This window comes from Megascapheus bottae, chromosome 3, assembly GCF_031878675.1.
Source record: "Megascapheus bottae isolate mThoBot1 chromosome 3, mThoBot2.hap1, whole genome shotgun sequence".
In the NCBI taxonomy this organism is placed as follows: domain Eukaryota; kingdom Metazoa; phylum Chordata; class Mammalia; order Rodentia; family Geomyidae; genus Megascapheus; species Megascapheus bottae.
In genome coordinates this window covers 39,717,163-39,734,260 of record NC_143511.1, presented here as the reverse complement: position 1 = coordinate 39,734,260, position 17,098 = coordinate 39,717,163, and the positions used below count along the sequence as shown (strand labels likewise).

The 17,098-nt window shown below is 36.3% G+C and overlaps 1 protein-coding gene across 26 annotated transcripts in view; it reads left to right on the top strand.

The window, feature by feature from the left end:
- Ptprd (protein tyrosine phosphatase receptor type D) overlaps window positions 1-17,098 on the top strand; it is a 634,177-nt gene that overhangs the window by 525,913 nt on the left and 91,166 nt on the right. For 17 of the 26 annotated variants that reach the window (XM_090329963.1, XM_090329980.1, XM_090329975.1 and 14 more), the window contains 2 exons: window positions 2,577-2,618; window positions 3,129-3,226. In XM_090329963.1, the coding sequence (XP_090186089.1) occupies window positions 2,577-2,618; window positions 3,129-3,226 (140 nt within the window). The remainder of the gene's footprint in view (window positions 1-2,576; window positions 2,619-3,128; window positions 3,227-17,098) is intronic. The other 9 variants (XM_090329988.1, XM_090329984.1, XM_090329985.1 and 6 more) reach the window with 1 other exon arrangement.

The window sequence follows — 17,098 nt, the reverse complement described above, 5'->3', positions numbered from 1 at the left end:
AAGTTTCATACCTCTTAAAGCCCTTATCACAAATTCCTATCAGAATAAAGGCGATTGTTAGGAAATATTTACAAATATCCATGTCTGGTGTCAAAATCTAGAGTCTCAGGATTAACTGGTCTGGTGTGTAGTCTGCAAGAGTGTCATTCAAAGTACATTTACACTATGTACAATGTTTTCAACATTTGGAATCAGAGAAGTTTCTGGGTTAATTATTTTAAAATTAATCCTTGATGGTGTAAAGTCTTTCTGTTTAGAGTAGTTTTATCCCAAGTTTTTTATTTAGCATAATTGTTATCTTGACATTCAGTGTTTTTCAAATAAGTGGCATTACATTAGAATCCACTGTATATAGGTTTGCTTAGCTACAGAAAATGGAAGAAAGGAGACAATTCAAAACATGATAGTTTTCTAACTCAGACTCTCCCCTGTTCAGAAATGCTATGTAGAGAGAAGTGCTAAGGGACATCATTCCAAAGTTTATCTAGTCTTCCATTTTTATCTTTGAGACAAAGAAATTGAGGTGCTTGACAGGAAGAGACTTGTTTCTATTAATAGATGGCTGAACCAGAAGCATAGCTCAAGCATAGTTCTCTGGGCCTGGATTCCTTCTTTGTCTCATATGATTCCACGAGTTTACCACTTTTCTGTGAAACATCTGTTATGCCATTTTTACTTGTCCTACAAATTTAGCACCATGTGCTACATACTGAAAGATTTTTCTCTTTTTTTTTTCTTATTCAGTACTGGTGTTTTTGAACTCAGTACTGACAAGTCTTCAATGATGATTGTATAATACTATAACTTTACATGTGACATATATATATATCTATTTGCATGTAGAACATGTCAGCCCAGCTTTGCCTGGATTTCTCTTTTATTCGCTTCCAAAATAATACGTCCAAACCATGTGCCAGTGCATGCCCAAAGTAAATATCTTGATCGCATTTCGTTATTTATTATGGTTTTCTACTGCTGTTATACTAATACTTTTCCCATCTCCAACTGGCTTTACTTTTTGCAGCTTTGAGCAGTAATTCAGTCCCCTACGCCTCCCTGAATGGCTCTGTGTCCTCCCTCTCTAGCCAAACCACCACTCAGTCCATATATGATAATAACTCTCTCCCACGATTCGCTCGAAAAGGTCTAAACATCTTTGTCTCTGTTGTTTTTTTCTGTTAAAGCACTGTAATGTTGTCCACATCCGTCCATTTCCATTTTCAGATAAGACTCCAGTCTCTTGTGTCTTGTTCTTCCATCCTTTTCACTGGGGAGTGCCTCATCTGGAGAAGATCACTTTAATTATCAGATCACTGTCACACACACCCACTTCCTCCACAGAATAGAAATTAGTTCAATTCTACTATCTATACACAAAAGTTTCAGAAAGGCCTCTAAATTTTTCAGTCCAAATGCATAATTATATCACCAACAAAGAATCGCTATTTCTAACCAACTCATTTTTTTTTATTGGCTCTCCACAAGATTTTAGCTGACTGGAAGCAGACTTGCAAAGCCATAAATGCTTAACTCACCACAATTCACAGCACTATGCTAAATGGTAGTCATGAAAAGTGGAGTGGCTTTTTATTTAATTTACCAGAACCATTGGTAATTTGGCACTTGAGATAAGGGAGCTTACTGGGTGGCTTTTAGTAATGGCACTGCTTCTAAGATGCTCATAAAGTAATCACAGATCATATTGACTTAAACCTTATCATTCCCCAAGCCAAACCCTGTGACAGTAGAATGTCAATGTGGCTTCCAATTTGAGTTCCTCCTTCAGGAGTTTTCTGCTTCAGAGGCTTCCCTTGGGGCATGCTCGTTCAGGTTGCTCTAGCCAACTGCAATCTGTGTCTCCAAGATCTGAGTCAGCAGATAGTCTTTATGACACTCTTGCAAAATTAATCAGAAGGAAACAAAATGCAAATCATATGAACATCAGAAAGACTTGAGTCATCTGAATTAACAAAAATCTCTGAAATTGATACATCTTCAGCTGGCAGACTGAACTAAGCTGTCTCAGCCCCTGTTTGTGCTTTCTTCCCTTTTTTAAAAAAATTTCTCTCCTGTTCCTTCCACCATGTGCTCATTTTTCTGAACTCATTTTTCATTAGTGGACAAAGATGTTTACACCTGAAGTAGATTGTAGGCTTACTGGGGCTTTAGTAATGGGACTTGGGGCAAAATATCGTCAGCATGTTAGTGTGGCCATTTACAAATGTCTAATAGAAGGCTCCAAACCCATCCTCTACAATCTGCTACAAGTGGAAACATTTTTGAAGTTCAGTTTGGTGTGTGGAGTGTGGCCTGTGGTTATCCTTGGTGTGCTGTGGTGCATGTCCTTCTTTGTGTCTATGCTTGCATGTGAATGTCAGTCACTTACAGGTTTGTAAAATATTCAAGTCATCTTAATGTAGTCACAATATACGGTGAATCCTGCAAAAAACTTGAAGCGTTTTTCTTTTTTGTTAATCTTTGCCAAAATTATACCAGCCTATCCATTTCATATTTTTTTAAGAAACAGTTTTGATTTATTTTATCTTATTTTATTTACACCATCATTTCCTTTGCAGGTTCAGATGATTCCGGTTACCCTGGTAACCTTCATTCTTCAAGTTAGTTTTCCTTGATTATGCATAAGTCACTTTATGTTTCCTATCCAGCTACTGCTCTTCCTCTTTTAGGCCTCTGTCTGTGTCAATTTTCTTAGTTCACTTTACACCATTTAATTCCACACAATTTCCATTTCACACAGTGCAGGAAAAGGAGTTTGAAATGACATAACAGTCATTACTCAAAGCAGAAGTTGACATCAAGACTGACTGTCAGTTTTCTCTGCTAGCTAACCTCATTGATTCATAGCACAGTAACACTTTCTTTTATGTTAGGAGTGCTAGTTTGGGGATTATGCTTGGTGACGTTTCTATTTAGCTACCAAATCCATTCTTCCAGAGCATGTCCTGCTTTGAGTAACCAAACTATCTGCCTGCTTTTTCACCTAAAACATCTTTACTACTCACATGTTTTCAGGCCATTTCTAACTACAGCATTTTCTGTATTTTGGAACATTAACATAATTTTCAAGTGTTTTCAAATGTATTTCTTCTTTCCTTCTTTTTTAATAGGTATGGCTAGCCATCCTCCAATCCCTATATTGGAACTTGCAGATCACATTGAAAGATTGAAAGCAAATGACAACTTGAAGTTTTCCCAAGAATATGAGGTATGCAGCTGGGTTTATGCTGAACAGTACTTTCAGATGTTGCCTTTACCTGCTTTGTGACCATATTCTTGAAAAGTAACAGCAGTACTTTTACATTTAAATATGATGCAGAACCCTGTCACAAAAATGATACATGTAATATATAAATAGTTCATTTTTTGTACAATCCATGTATTTCATTTTATATTTGTTAAGGAGATTAATTTATTCTTTTGGGATTTTAGGTTTATGTAACATTCAAAATTGATCAGCTACCCCATGTATAAAAAAAGTGCCAACTAATTGATTCATGATATGGGTCCTCCCCGAAAGAAAATTTCTCAGCTGTCTGTTTTCCATAGCCTGAAAACTATTATTGAACATTGATTCATGGTTTTACCACTCATTCTGAGAGAATACTAATACTAATACTAGGGTATAAGGCAATCCCAGAAATTTACCTATATCTTAAGGAATGGTAAACTAAAAGTTATAAAATACCAGGATTCTTAACGATGCCATATGAATTCTTGATGAAGACAAAAAAAATTGTGAGAGAGAGAGAGAGTGTGTGTGTGTGTGTGTGTGTGTGTGTGTGTGTTAAGCAAATAGTTGAGAAACTGTATATATCTGGAATTCCACAGTGACCAATAGTAAAAGCAATTAATTGATTATTGATAACTGCCATAATTCTTGTAAGTCAAGGTTCATTTTAGTGTAAGATTTCAACTAAAACCTTGCAAATTTTTCCAAACCATAGAATGTTGTGGAACACTTGAGCTCCTCATATTCTATTATAAATGATTTTTACTGATTTATTTGATGATAAACTTAAAATACTATCCTCCCTCTTATCTTTTTTGATCTCTGCTATATCAACATTGAAAGGGGAATGTGCACAAGAGGAACTTCTACTTCCTAGGGAAACATTTCTATCTAATTGCACACACCCATGAGAAACCTCTAATAGACCAAGTTGGATCAAAGAGTAGCAAATATATATATATATATATATATATATATATGCCATTAAGAAACTATGAGCACACAGGATTAAAGTCCTCTGAAAATCTTCATAAACTCCTAAACTTTTCACTTTTCTAAATGCTATTACTAATCACTGTGTTTGAGATTCAAAATGTATGGCTCCAATTCCATTCTTACACCTTTCAATTTTCATATTTCATCATATTTGCCCACTAGTCAATAAACAAAGGTTGCTTTTGTTTCTTTTCTCTTTTATACATATTGATTAAGATTTTTTTCTTCCTTCTGCTTCAAGCACTGAGGAAAATGCTTCAACATTTTTCAATGCTGAGAAATGCACATTGGATTGTGGGTTATCTTCTTTGCGTGAATGTTCTGCTTCTTATTTTTCCCTGCACTTCCTTCATATCATAATGGGTCTTTGTAAATTATACAGTAGACTTTAAAATCATTTCTTCAGCTTCTAGTTTGGGGCTTGCGGATGCAAATTGAGTTTTAGAAGAGAAAACAAGCAAATGATGAATTCCACCTGGGGCAGCACAGAAAACTCGTAGTGAAGTATCAATTTTCACTAACCAGAAATCTTTCTCTACTTCAGCTTTCATACTACCATTATGATGATTCTTGTTATTTGGCTGTATGATATTTTCTTCATGCCACTCCTCTAATGCTTTATTTGTGATTGTGAGTGATGCAAAGACTCACAGAAACATAAAAATGGGATGGATAGATGCACTGGATGTAGGCTGGTAATTGTCTCTCTATCAGTGTAGCTTTAAACCATAAACTGTAAGACTTTCCACACTCATACAATCTCAGTTGCATCCCCTGAGGGGGGAGGAGACATGATGATACTCTTTTTAATAAGGAATTACTCAAGAAATAGTATATGTGAAGTTACTCTAATGATCCTAATTTAGCCATTCGATCAGGAGAGCTCTTTTGGAATAGTTATTATGAACTGCATGCTGGCAATTCTCCCATTAACAACTCCCGCAGTAGCTTTAGCCATAGACACAATCACCCACACTGCGTCCTTATCATTTATCATGATGATGATGATCTGTGATTAAAGCTCCCTGGGTGTGAATTGACTCTACTGTGCCTTCACAGCCATGAAGGAGATATTTAAGTGTTGTACTCATCTGTGATAATAGGATTAAGGCCTCTACACAATATTTGAGAGCAATGCTTTGGGGACATTTTTTTCCTATGAATTTCTATACAAATGTGAATAGATGGTAGCTGGGTATCAGTGAAGAAAATGGAAGAAAGAAAATCCATATTACTTTCAAACACCTAATTATGTTGGAGTAATCACAAACAACTGCTTACCCAGACTTCTTCTGCTGCATGAAGCTTAATTTGTCATTCTGCTTCAAACACTAAAAGAGAGGTGAAAGGCATGAAAGCTCTTTGCACAGCCCCTGAGGTCAGAATATGAGGAAACAGGTTAGATTGTAGCACAGTGTGAAGGGCTTGTATGAGAAGCGCTCTTTCACTAAGGCACAGGCAATTGGATCTCGTCACTGAACTTAACAGATAGAAGGCAGAGGCTGAGAAATTAGTTGTGACACCATCTCTGAAGTTCTTTACAAATATGTTAGGCTTTAATTTTCTGATATGAATCTGAGAAGTCTTGGTACGTTTTAACCAGTCACAATGTTGAACATGGTTATTAGGCAGAGAAAGAAGTCAGTCCACTCCCACAATCCACCCCGCCTCCCTGCTCCAGGTCCCCTGAAGTGAGCTGAGTATAACCATAGAGGAAATATATTCAGCTGGTAAGACTTTGTCATGCATGTATGTGTTTGGCTAAACAAAATCTTTGGCATCATTTGCAAACATTAATAATTTAGATTTCTGGAGGTGGGTACATTAGCACACACCTATAATTTAAATTTGGGAGGTTGAGGCAACAGGATCTTCCTCTTGCCCAGGCTAGTCAGTTTGGGAGCAACTAAGGCTCAGAAAGAAAGAAAACTAATTTTCTTTCAGTGAGGTTCTCAGTCAAAGAAATGATAGTTCCATCAGTTAACACTGTATCTGGAACCGCCACTTAAAAGGAGCACACAGCAGTCAGAAAATCTGAAGACCTATGTTTGAGTAGTGTCTTTGGCTTAGAGTGATGTAGTGCAAGGCTTTTCCTCCCCAGTTTTCCTTTCACTATTTTTTGCAATGACAATGACTCTAGTACACTTGAGATTCAGTCAACTGACATGATCAGTCATATTGGTAATGCGCATATACAAATCCCATTCCTATTAAATTGATTGTCAGTAGCTACAGCCTTGGAATTTGCTTAAGGTGAAACAGAGTAGTTGTTTTTTTCCTAAAGCCAAAGGTTTCCAATACAGGAATGCTTTGGATACTGTCATGCAGAACAGAAGGCTATGGCATCTTCTCTGAAACTCTCATATTTGTGATTCTCAAGTCTGTTTTTGTTATTGTTGTTTTGTTCTTATCTTTGCAGGGAGCATTTTCTCATTCTTACACACTTGGAAAATAGGGACTTTGGATATAGTTTAATTTATATATAGGCCTTTGGAAGAATGAGATTACATTTTTCTTGCCAATCAGATTCTAAAAACCAGAGAGAAAACCCTGACCTCTTACTCAGTTGTGTTGAACACACAGGCCATAGCTTCCTACAGTCTTCTTTGTATGTTTTTTTGATTCTTCCTTGGAATGGAAAGTGATGTCTCTGGAAGAGAGCTCTTAGCTGAAAAAGATGAGCTGTGCAATAACTATCTACTGTCGTAGCATAGAACTGTGTACTATGCGAAGAGCTGAAAAGAATAGAGAAGATAGGAGGGTGTCTAGTTGACTAAGACAAATATGTGATACCCAAAACAATAATGCATTTTCCAAGGAACTAAGCCTAATGGCTAGTAGAATGTTATTGGGATTCAATAAGTCAGACTGAGGCAGAAAAAGATAAAGGTATTGAAAGGAAGTTGGTACTTTTAATGGCACTAGGAAGACGAGAAGTAAAAAGAGAAGGTTTGAAGGTTCACAGGAAATAGAGGATCTGCTACTTTCATACCTAGAAAATTAGGATTATAATCTAGGAACAGAACTAGTATGCAGAACTTTAGACACTATCGCTAATATACTGAAGCATAATCTGCAATATAACAAGATACCCAAAGATGGTTTTGAAGAACAAAAGGATTATTACTGAAATGTTATGCTGGAGCAATTTGTTTATCCTGGAGATGCGTGAATGAGATGAAATTGGACACATAAGGAGAACCAAGAATTGCAATGTGCTTACACTGGCAAGCTCACCAGTGTCGAAGCGGGGACTGAAGTGGTATGGTAGAAAGAGCATGAGATTTAACCAGACACACTTAGAATTTGATTTGAACACTTTGTATGCCAATAGCCTTGAGCTACATATACTCTGTTTTTTTTATCTATTGAATGTATTGCTGTAAGAAATAAGGAATATGAGTACATATGTATATAAAGGAATTCAGATATATGGTAACTAGATGACTAACTTCTGATATAGGGAGCCAGTGTAGAATCTTTGATAATGAGATGATTGTGTTCCATTTATTTTAAGAAGCATTAAGAATTTATTAAAAGTGAAAAATATTAAGATCCTACCCTATCTACCCGCAAGGAATTTACTCCCATTAAACAGACAGGGCACTGACAAATCATTATAAAGTATAATTAATCTTGTGATAACTGTTTTTCCAAGGTATAGGAATCTTGAATAGACTTACAAGGTGTTTTCGTAATAAATCAATTCATCATCTACATATATATATATATGAAAAAATATTTGGAAATTTGGAAAAAGAAGAGCAATTGACATAGTTTTGGGACCCATATTCAAATCACCTAAGTGTGCAAACACACTGTCATGGTGCAGTTGTTCTGATTTCTGCTGGTTGGCATAACTATCCTTGGTAAAATGAACAGTAAATGACATAGAGGCCACCTTCTCTCTTATCTCTATATACATACTTTTAACCTACGAATATATTTAATACACTAGTGACTAGTTGAATTTGCTCCATTACTTTTGGTCAAGGTCCCAAAAGTTAGTTATTGTGTGGTCACTGTCAAGAAATAGCAAACAATGAGAGATGTAAAACCAGCTCTGATTTTGTTCTCAAGATGCACATTTCCATACATTGTAGCTTTATATGTTTTGTTGTCTGGGTTAATAAGCTTTTTGGACATACTATCAAGAATAAAGTCCCTTTCAGGATCTTAAGAGCTCACTTATAATTTGTCCTTTAAGGGCTTATCTACTATTCCATGCTCAGATATGGACAACATTAAGTTTCAAATTTGTGAGTTCTTTTTTGTAGTATCATCTTAAAGCTGTCTTTTTTTTTTTTTGCTGTGACTAAAGAGAAGCAAGAAACTCTGGTTTACATGAATTCTACCCTGAAAAATACCTGCAATCTCTTTTATTCCCATCACCCAGCCCAGACCCAATTCTTTGCAGCTGCCCGTGGAAGTGGAATATCTGCAATCTCGATGTGTATTGTCTTCTACCATTTATCATTCATGTGCTAAGAACTTTCCTCCCTTGACCATGTCAAAGTCCTCACAGCTCCTTGTCTGCCAGAGGTACAGCTCTTACAGGAGACAATCTAGATATCAAGGCCAGATTACTCTGGTTTTACAGCAACATGCATATTGTAACCTTTTGTGAAATAGCTTAATTGCAGAAAGAGAAATAAAATACACTGTTTTCTTGCCAAAGAAGTATGCTGAGACAGTAGTGAGACATGTACACATGAAACATTGCTTATATTCAATTTAGGATGCGGTAGACTTTAACCAACTCTAATTTCAGACGTAAGGCACATGAGATTGGAAAATTAATGACATGCCCTGCATTACCTATGTATGATGTGGTAGATATGAATCATAACTTATGTCTGTTTTATTTCTCTTCATTGCACTTTAACCTACCTCTCTGGAGAATTATTATTATTGTCTGTTTCTTATTATTGTCTGAGTACAAAGCCCAATCTCCAAGTGGATCAAAATACTTCCATTGAAATTATCTGTGAAAATATCATTGTCTCCACTAAATATTGTATAGCCTATCTTGGGAATAGTCAATAGGTGATGGGTTTCCAGTGACCTGCTGAGGACACATTTCTTTCTGTCACTATGGACAGTTTGTCTATTTTCAATAGTAAACACTTGATTTCTCCCTAGAAGAGACAAAAATTGTCTGTCATGGAAGTGATGAGCACAAAAGCAAACATTTCTATTTTCCCTAGGAGAAAGCTTTTGGTATATGTGTTCATGTATGCCAGAGTAGATTTACAGGCACAAAGCCATCATTAGTAAACATTTTGTAAACCTCTGAGCTTTCATAATGCAAAACCATTTGCCATATCTGCTTTCAATTAGTTTATAATTTATGTGTAAACTCATGAGGGTGGACACGCATTACAGCATTATACAGACACTAATAAGAAATCAAACAATACACATGCACACCACACAGACATTTTTGTTTGTTTGGTGTTATTTTTTTCTCCTACATTTCAATGTGCTGAATATGTCTAAAAGACAGCCCCCCAATATTCCAGAAGAAACAAAGCAGCAGATGACAGAGATTTATTTTTCCCTTACTGAAAAGTGGAATAGACTAGAGAGAAAAGCCTCTATTTTAAGTATTTTTGACACATAATCCTAAGAGACTTTTGGGTTGGGGTTACTGTTGTTGTTATTTTAAACAAATAATGGCATCTTGTGTAATGGGATAGGAAAATAATCAGTAATTTGATTAAATAAAAAGCAGTAATAACTTTGTTGTACCTGGTCTGCATAGGCCAAGTTGAGAGAGATGATTGGATTAAGTTTACTATTCTAAGCCAGAATTTCCCAACACTGTAGTGGGAATGGGTAATTATCCTCTTCCATAGGAACATAGCAGTTTTACTACTTCTCACATTGCATCTTCACCTCTTTGTACTCACATGATGCCTGTTCTTCACTGAGCTATTAATGATAATATTCTAGAAAGTGATCCAGTACACAGATACTGGAGCCAACTGTCACCAAAAATGGTGGTGAGATGTGGATAGCTCATGACTATAAATTCTAGATATTCAGAAGGCTGACAACTGAAGATCATCCTTCAAAGCCAGCCAATTGGGATACATCTTTATTTATCTCCAATTAATGGGGAGGTGGGTAATATGAGCTGGAATTGGAAGTGCAAAAAAGAGTGCAATTCAAGAGCACAAACTCTGAAGGAAAAGGGCAAAGTGAGAACGTAAGGCCCTGAGTTCAAATCTCAGTACGGGCACCAAAAATAATAAACAAATAAATAAAATAAAAAACTAAAAAGTTCAGATACTGGCTCAAACTGGCTCAAAAGTCTGTGTTTTAGTTTCTTCATCTCCATAAGGAAGTGATCACTGTGCTCTGTTTATAGATATAAAGCAAATAAATATATATATGCAAAATTCTTATTAGAGTCCATGACAGAAGCATCCAGAAGTCTTAGTAGCTACCACTTAGTCCATCAAATGTATATAATACCATTTCTAAAATGTCCGTTATTTGCTGAAATGATAGCAATGTATTATCACTTTTACAATGCATATCAGTTTCAGAGGAGGTGGTAGTGTTTAGCAGTAGGAAGATATAAGTATTTATGCAACTCTGACCTCTTCAACTTACAGGTCAACTCCAGACAGCTTTGCTAAAGCCAATTAATACTAATAGTAATAATAATAATCATAATCATAATAATAATCAAGGATAGAAAAGTCATGTTAGCTTAAAGCATTGTCATTAACAATGGCTCTTTTGCTTTTCTTACTTTTTCTAATTGTATTTTATATTCAGCATCTTCTGGTCAGATGTTACTGATTCTCTGTATTTTGTTAACCACATGGTGACAAGTTCACCATTGGTCACCATTAGGCAGATGAGTAGCCAAAGTCTGTGTCTGAATCAATTCCTAACTAACTTTACAGTTCACAGAAATGCTTTGTTGTGTTCAAAATTGCAAGCAAACAGAACAAAGAGAGCCTTTCTGTAAAAAGAGCTGCTTTTCCGAAGCTGACATCTCACCTCATCTCTGCACAGTGAAGCCATATTTTCTGGGCCCTTTTCTCTCAGCAAATAGACTGTTATTAACTTTAAGTAGTACAGAAGTAAATACATTTTAATGCAGACCTCTCAGGCTTAACTGAAAAGTACCTACTGATCAAAACGCCCAGTGTGGCTTCTATAGAAAAAATGGACCTGCCAGTTAACGGTCTGAGAAGATGCTCCTTTTGTTCTGTTGTTAAAGACCAACCTCATTTTGTAAGATAGAAAACTACAGAGTCCCCTCCTAGCTCCTGGCCATTCTGCATCTTGTAAACACATCTAGCAGGACACAAAGACACAGCCAATCACCTTAGAAAAACATTGCATTCAGAATCAAAGTGTGCATTTCTGTGTTTATACTCTTATTAGTCTCGCTGAATCTCAGTAGTTGTTAGAACTCCAAAGGGCAGCCTGTGCCTCAAGTTTCAAAGTTTATTTACATTGGGATTTTTTAAATCTTTTTCTTCAACCTACTTTAAAAAAAATTAGATTTTTTTTTCTCTACCAGCATTAAACTTCATATCTTTCAGGCTTTAGCCTTTAATTTTCCTTGTAGAAGTCCTGATCTTCTTGGGAAAATGTCATAAAACTGTAGGGTTATTTTTTTTTCTAATCTCTGTTCTATAAATCCATTGTGGCTAATTGGCTTTTGAGCACCACTGGACATTGATCAGTTTATCTTTTCACCAGTTCCCATGTGGTGCTTAGAGCACTCTGGAAACTATCCTGGACTGTCTCTAGTTTGAAAGCAAACTTTCAACTTCATGAAAGAACTACACTGAGAACTAAAAACAGCATTGCTTCTTGAATTGAATATTTTTATTGTTGATTTTATTAACGGGAATTTTATATTTCAGAGCATCACACAATTACATTTTGCTTTTGGGTCTGAAAATGGATTCCTTAAATGTATTTATGTTTTAAATGATCAAATTAGATAACATGCAACAATTGCATAGGATAATTCCCAAAGTTAAATTAACTAGGGAGGACCTATCCTAAAAGAATTTATGTGCTGCTGAACATGAACCACTTACCTCCCTCTACCTTGACTCTGTCTAATGCGTGATGAGGTTATTACCATCTACTCTTGGAGGCTAGAATGAGGAAGAATGCATGTAAGACACTTGGCCCTTCACCTTCTATTCTAAAATGGCCCTGGTGATGATAGAACTTCATTCATCACATAATATACTGGTTTTCTTTCCCACAAGGTATTTTGTCTTCCATAATATTCTTTTCTAATTCTTCCAAAGTGGAGATCCATGGAAACCATTAGGAAAAAGGAAGGAGATAATGAGGTTGAAAGGTTATCATGATGTCTATAGAATTCCATAATCTGCATATTATATCTTTTCTATATTTAAAAATCAAGAAAGAAAAAGATCTAGAAATGGATTCTTTTTGGCTGATGAGTATTAACTGTGCTGTTGTCCCTGCTATTAAATTTGAGTTCCCCAGACATATCATTTAATTTCCCTGATCTTGGTTTCTTTATTAATGAGACTAGTTTATATGCCTTTGTCTATTTGGCAAATATGTACTTGAGAGCAAAATTGATTAAGAAATAAGCTGTATCCCACATGAGCCCATACTTTCTTGAGCAAAACAGAAGTGATAATTATGGCCACCTGTGGTGGCCCATGTTTACAAGTAGAAGTAGAAGTCGAAGGCTCATAGGCCAAGGCCATTCCAACAGACACTAACTGAATGTGAAATAAAACCTCAGGTGTGTGGCTTAAGTTTTTGAACACTTATCAAGCATAAGACTTTAAATTCACTCTCCAGTACTATGGAGAAAACAACAAAGAAAATGAAAGGAAACACTTGTAATTATAATATGATGCTGGGACTAGGGCAATAATATCAAGGAGACACTGGCTTCAGAGCACCTTTCTGGAAGAATTACTGAAATTTCTGAGCAATAAAAGGCCTCAGGCCCAAGGAGATGTTCATGCAAAGGTGTAGAGACAATGTTATTTTTCCAAATTATTTGCTTTTAAATGTACAAAATAGGGGTGAGAATGTGGCCTAGTGGTAGAGTTTCCCAGAATGCACAAAGCCCTGGGTTCAATTCCCTGGTACCACGTATACAGAAAAAGCCAGACGTAGTGCTGTAGCTCAAGTGATAGAAAGCTCAAGGACAATGCTTAGGCCCTAAGTTCAAGCCCCAGGACTGTCCAAGAAAATTTACAAAATAATAGCAGCAGTGTTATTTGTCATCATTTTTGTGCTGCAACTAAACAGTAGATTGTTTTAGGAAATTGAGAGTTGGGCACACTACCATGTTTGGGAACTATGGGGAGGATAAAAGACAAGATATAAGCATGAAGATATTATATGAATACATACATTTCGCTATGATTTGGGAAACAGTCATTTAATCATCGCATATCAGCAATAGAGTTTTTTGACTTTCAATAGCTCATGCATGGAGTATAATCAGAACATAATTATTTCTCACTTGTTGAGTAGCTTTCCTTTAGAGTTAACCAAAGATTCATGAAGGTCCTTGGCTTAAGACCTCCTTCCTCTTATGACTTCTCACCTTTCTCTTGATCTTCTTTTCCTATTCTTTCCCTTTTGTCTCTCCATTTTGCTGTCAGTTTCAAAGATGTATTTTTCATATCTTTATATCAAGCTATAGTATCCACATAATGATGTCTAGATATTTTATGAAGCTTCACCATATAAATACTGCTTTGGAGGGCATCTGTATATTTCTTATCTTGTATAAGGTACTCTTTAAAACATACCTCAGTTATTATTTTATTCTTTCCTGTGACTCAAGTTCTACGGACCTTTCTTTGTGACAGGAGTGGTTATTTAATCACAGGGAAGTTGAGTAACTTACACATTTAAGGAATGAACCCACATGATCTACTGGGTACAATATATTATCACCCATTACAAATAGTTGCCTCTATTTTTTTAGCTACAGCTTTTTATCTTGGGCAATTCTTTTGTTTGTTAAGGTGGGAAAATGATAATTATAGGATATAGAAGTTGGCACAGTGTCACAAATTTGTGGTTGACCATACATTTAATTTGTTTATTTTTTTATTTATTTTAGTGTCAGAGATAGTCTTTGAACAACAAAAAGGACTTACTTTGTAGATATAGTCAGAGTTCCTCGTGTTCCCAGTCATTTCTTATTTAATAGTGCCAAGTTTGAAGGAGATGAAGGGGTTAACATGTATACCTGAAACGTGGGCAAGGTGGCTCAAACCTGTAATCCTAGCTACTCAAGAGGCTGAGATCTGAGGATCTCAGTTTAAAGCCAGCCCAGGTGTAAACATTGTGAGACTCTTATCTCCAATTAGCTACTGCATAACTGGAAGTGGCACTGTGGCTCAAGTGGTAGGGCAATAGCCTTGATCAGGAAAGCTCTGGGAGAGCACCCAGGCCAAGTTCAAATCCCACGACCGACCAAAAATTGTGTATACCTAAAACATAATAGCTAGCATTTCATCCCAACCTTGGCAAATAGTAAAATACACTTGATTAGTTGAGATACAAATTGGTAACTCACCAAGTGGATTTCATTACTATGTGACTATTGGTAAATGTCATTGATTTCTGAATTGGAGAAGAATCAGGAGGTCCTGGAAAGTATAAAGCCAGGAGTATGGCCTAGTGGTAGAGTGCTTGCCTAGCATGTAGGAAGCCCTGGTTTTGATTCCTCAGCATCACATAGATAGAAAAAAGCTGGAAGTGGTGCTGTGGTAGCCTTAAGAAAGCCCAAGGACAGTGCCCAGGCCCTGAGTTCAAGCTCCAGGACTGGCAAAAACAAAGAAAACCTATAATCTCCACTCTTGGAGAGGAGGTTGGCATTTACTTATTTCTTGCCAGGACATTTTACACTGTATGACTAAATCTTTTCTCATCTGGGAGATAAGGAATAAGTGAGACATAGACCAGCATGGCTCTATTTCCACAGTTCCAGGTATCCCAAATCCCAATATCTCTAGGATGAAGTAAAAAAAATTATTCACTGTGACAAATGAAGCTATATAAGTCTATTAAATTATATCAAGTAATACTTTTAAGGTTTTAAAAATACTGTCTGCTCCAGGAAAAAAAAATCCTCTTCCATGTTTCTTCAATATAGTTCTTAGAAATCTGCTAAATTGTTGTGCTTGGTGGCTCATGCCTGTAATTTTAGCTACTCAGGTGGCTGAGTTCCGAGAATCCTGCTTCGAAGCTACCTCTGGCAAGAAATTCCATGAGACTCTTATCGTTAATAAAACACTTAGAAAAAGCTGGAAGTGATACTGTGACTCAAAAAGGCTCAGGGACAGCCCCAACCCCTTAGTTCAATCCCTAGAACCAGCAAAAAAAAAAAAAAAAAAGAAGGGGCCAGGAGTTTGGCCTAGTGGTAGAGTGCTTGCCTAGCATGCACAAAGACCCGGGTTCAATTCCTCAGTACCACATACATAGAAAAAAAGCCAGAAATGGTGCTGTAGCTCAAGTAGTAGAGCTCTAGCCTTGAGAAAGTCCAAGGACAGTGCTCAGCCCTGAGCTCAAGCCCATAACTGGCCAAAAAAAAAAATGCTAGATTATTTAAAACAATAGAAGGTGTGGTTTTCAGTTTAAAGAAGCTTACCCTATTTGAAGATGACAATACCATACAAATTCACTGCCTCTGTGCACTGCTTTTCATTAACTGAAGAGTTTATTGCTGTTGTTATTTCGTTTACTTTGACTCCAACTATTAGGGAGAGTGAACATACAATTTAACCAGATTGGCGATAGACTTAGAGTACCTATTTAGAGCCTCTCTTTTCTCTCACTCTAAATTTTGTTTCCATGATTGTTATAAAATGTGACTTAAGGAAGACGTCATAAATGTCAGATTCCAGTGCCAAATATTCTTTTTATTTTTTATTATTATTTTGCTTCTTATTGTGTCAAGGCCTTTCTCCAGTCTGCAGGCTTGGATCCTTTTTGCCTTTATTGATAGCTCTAACTCAAGAGAGAAGAAAGGGTTGCTGTGACTGAAAAATTATAATTAGTGTAGTTAATGAACAGTGAAATGCTGCCACCCTTTGTATCAAGAGCTGTTAGTACTTTGCATTAGGGAAAGTAGAAAAATTGAATCCCCACCCCCACCCTAGTAATTAATTGACCTTCTTTTCATCAATTGAGACATGAGGAGAATGGAAATTTTTAGACTAAGTGTTGGTGATGGGATGTTGCTGTGCAAGTGGGCATTGATTTCCTTTTTTTTTATTTTGTTTGTTTCTTTTTCATTCCTTCTATATTGATCCTTACAGTCACAGCTCACAAGTTCCCATTATACTAAAAAAAAATACTTTATCAAATTCTAAGGTCACACAGCTTTCTCCCTGGAATTACAGTTGAGGCTCTCTAGAATTTGGCATCCAATCCAACTCTGTCATTCCTCAGGATGCAAGATACTTTAAACACCTTTAAGTAATGTGGCTAAAGTCACTCTGTGAATTTCACAGCTAATGTGACAAAATGATATTTTCTTAATAAGCTTGAAGGATGAGTAAAGGAAAATGATTTCTGTAAGATGTGGCTGAGAAAAAAAAAACAAACTTGAGGATATATCTTAAAGTCATACCATCTTGAAATAGTAAAGGTGTTTTACCTTCTACATGAAAAACAAAATTATAAACAGTACTAGAAATTTTGTTTCCATGAAGAATCATGATAAGGTGGGTGCTTGTGAATCACATTTATAATGCTAGCAGATCTGAGAATCATAGTTTGACGTCAGCCCAAGCAGGAAAAGTCCATAAGACTCATATCTCCAACTAACCACCAGAAAACTGGAAGCAGTGCTCT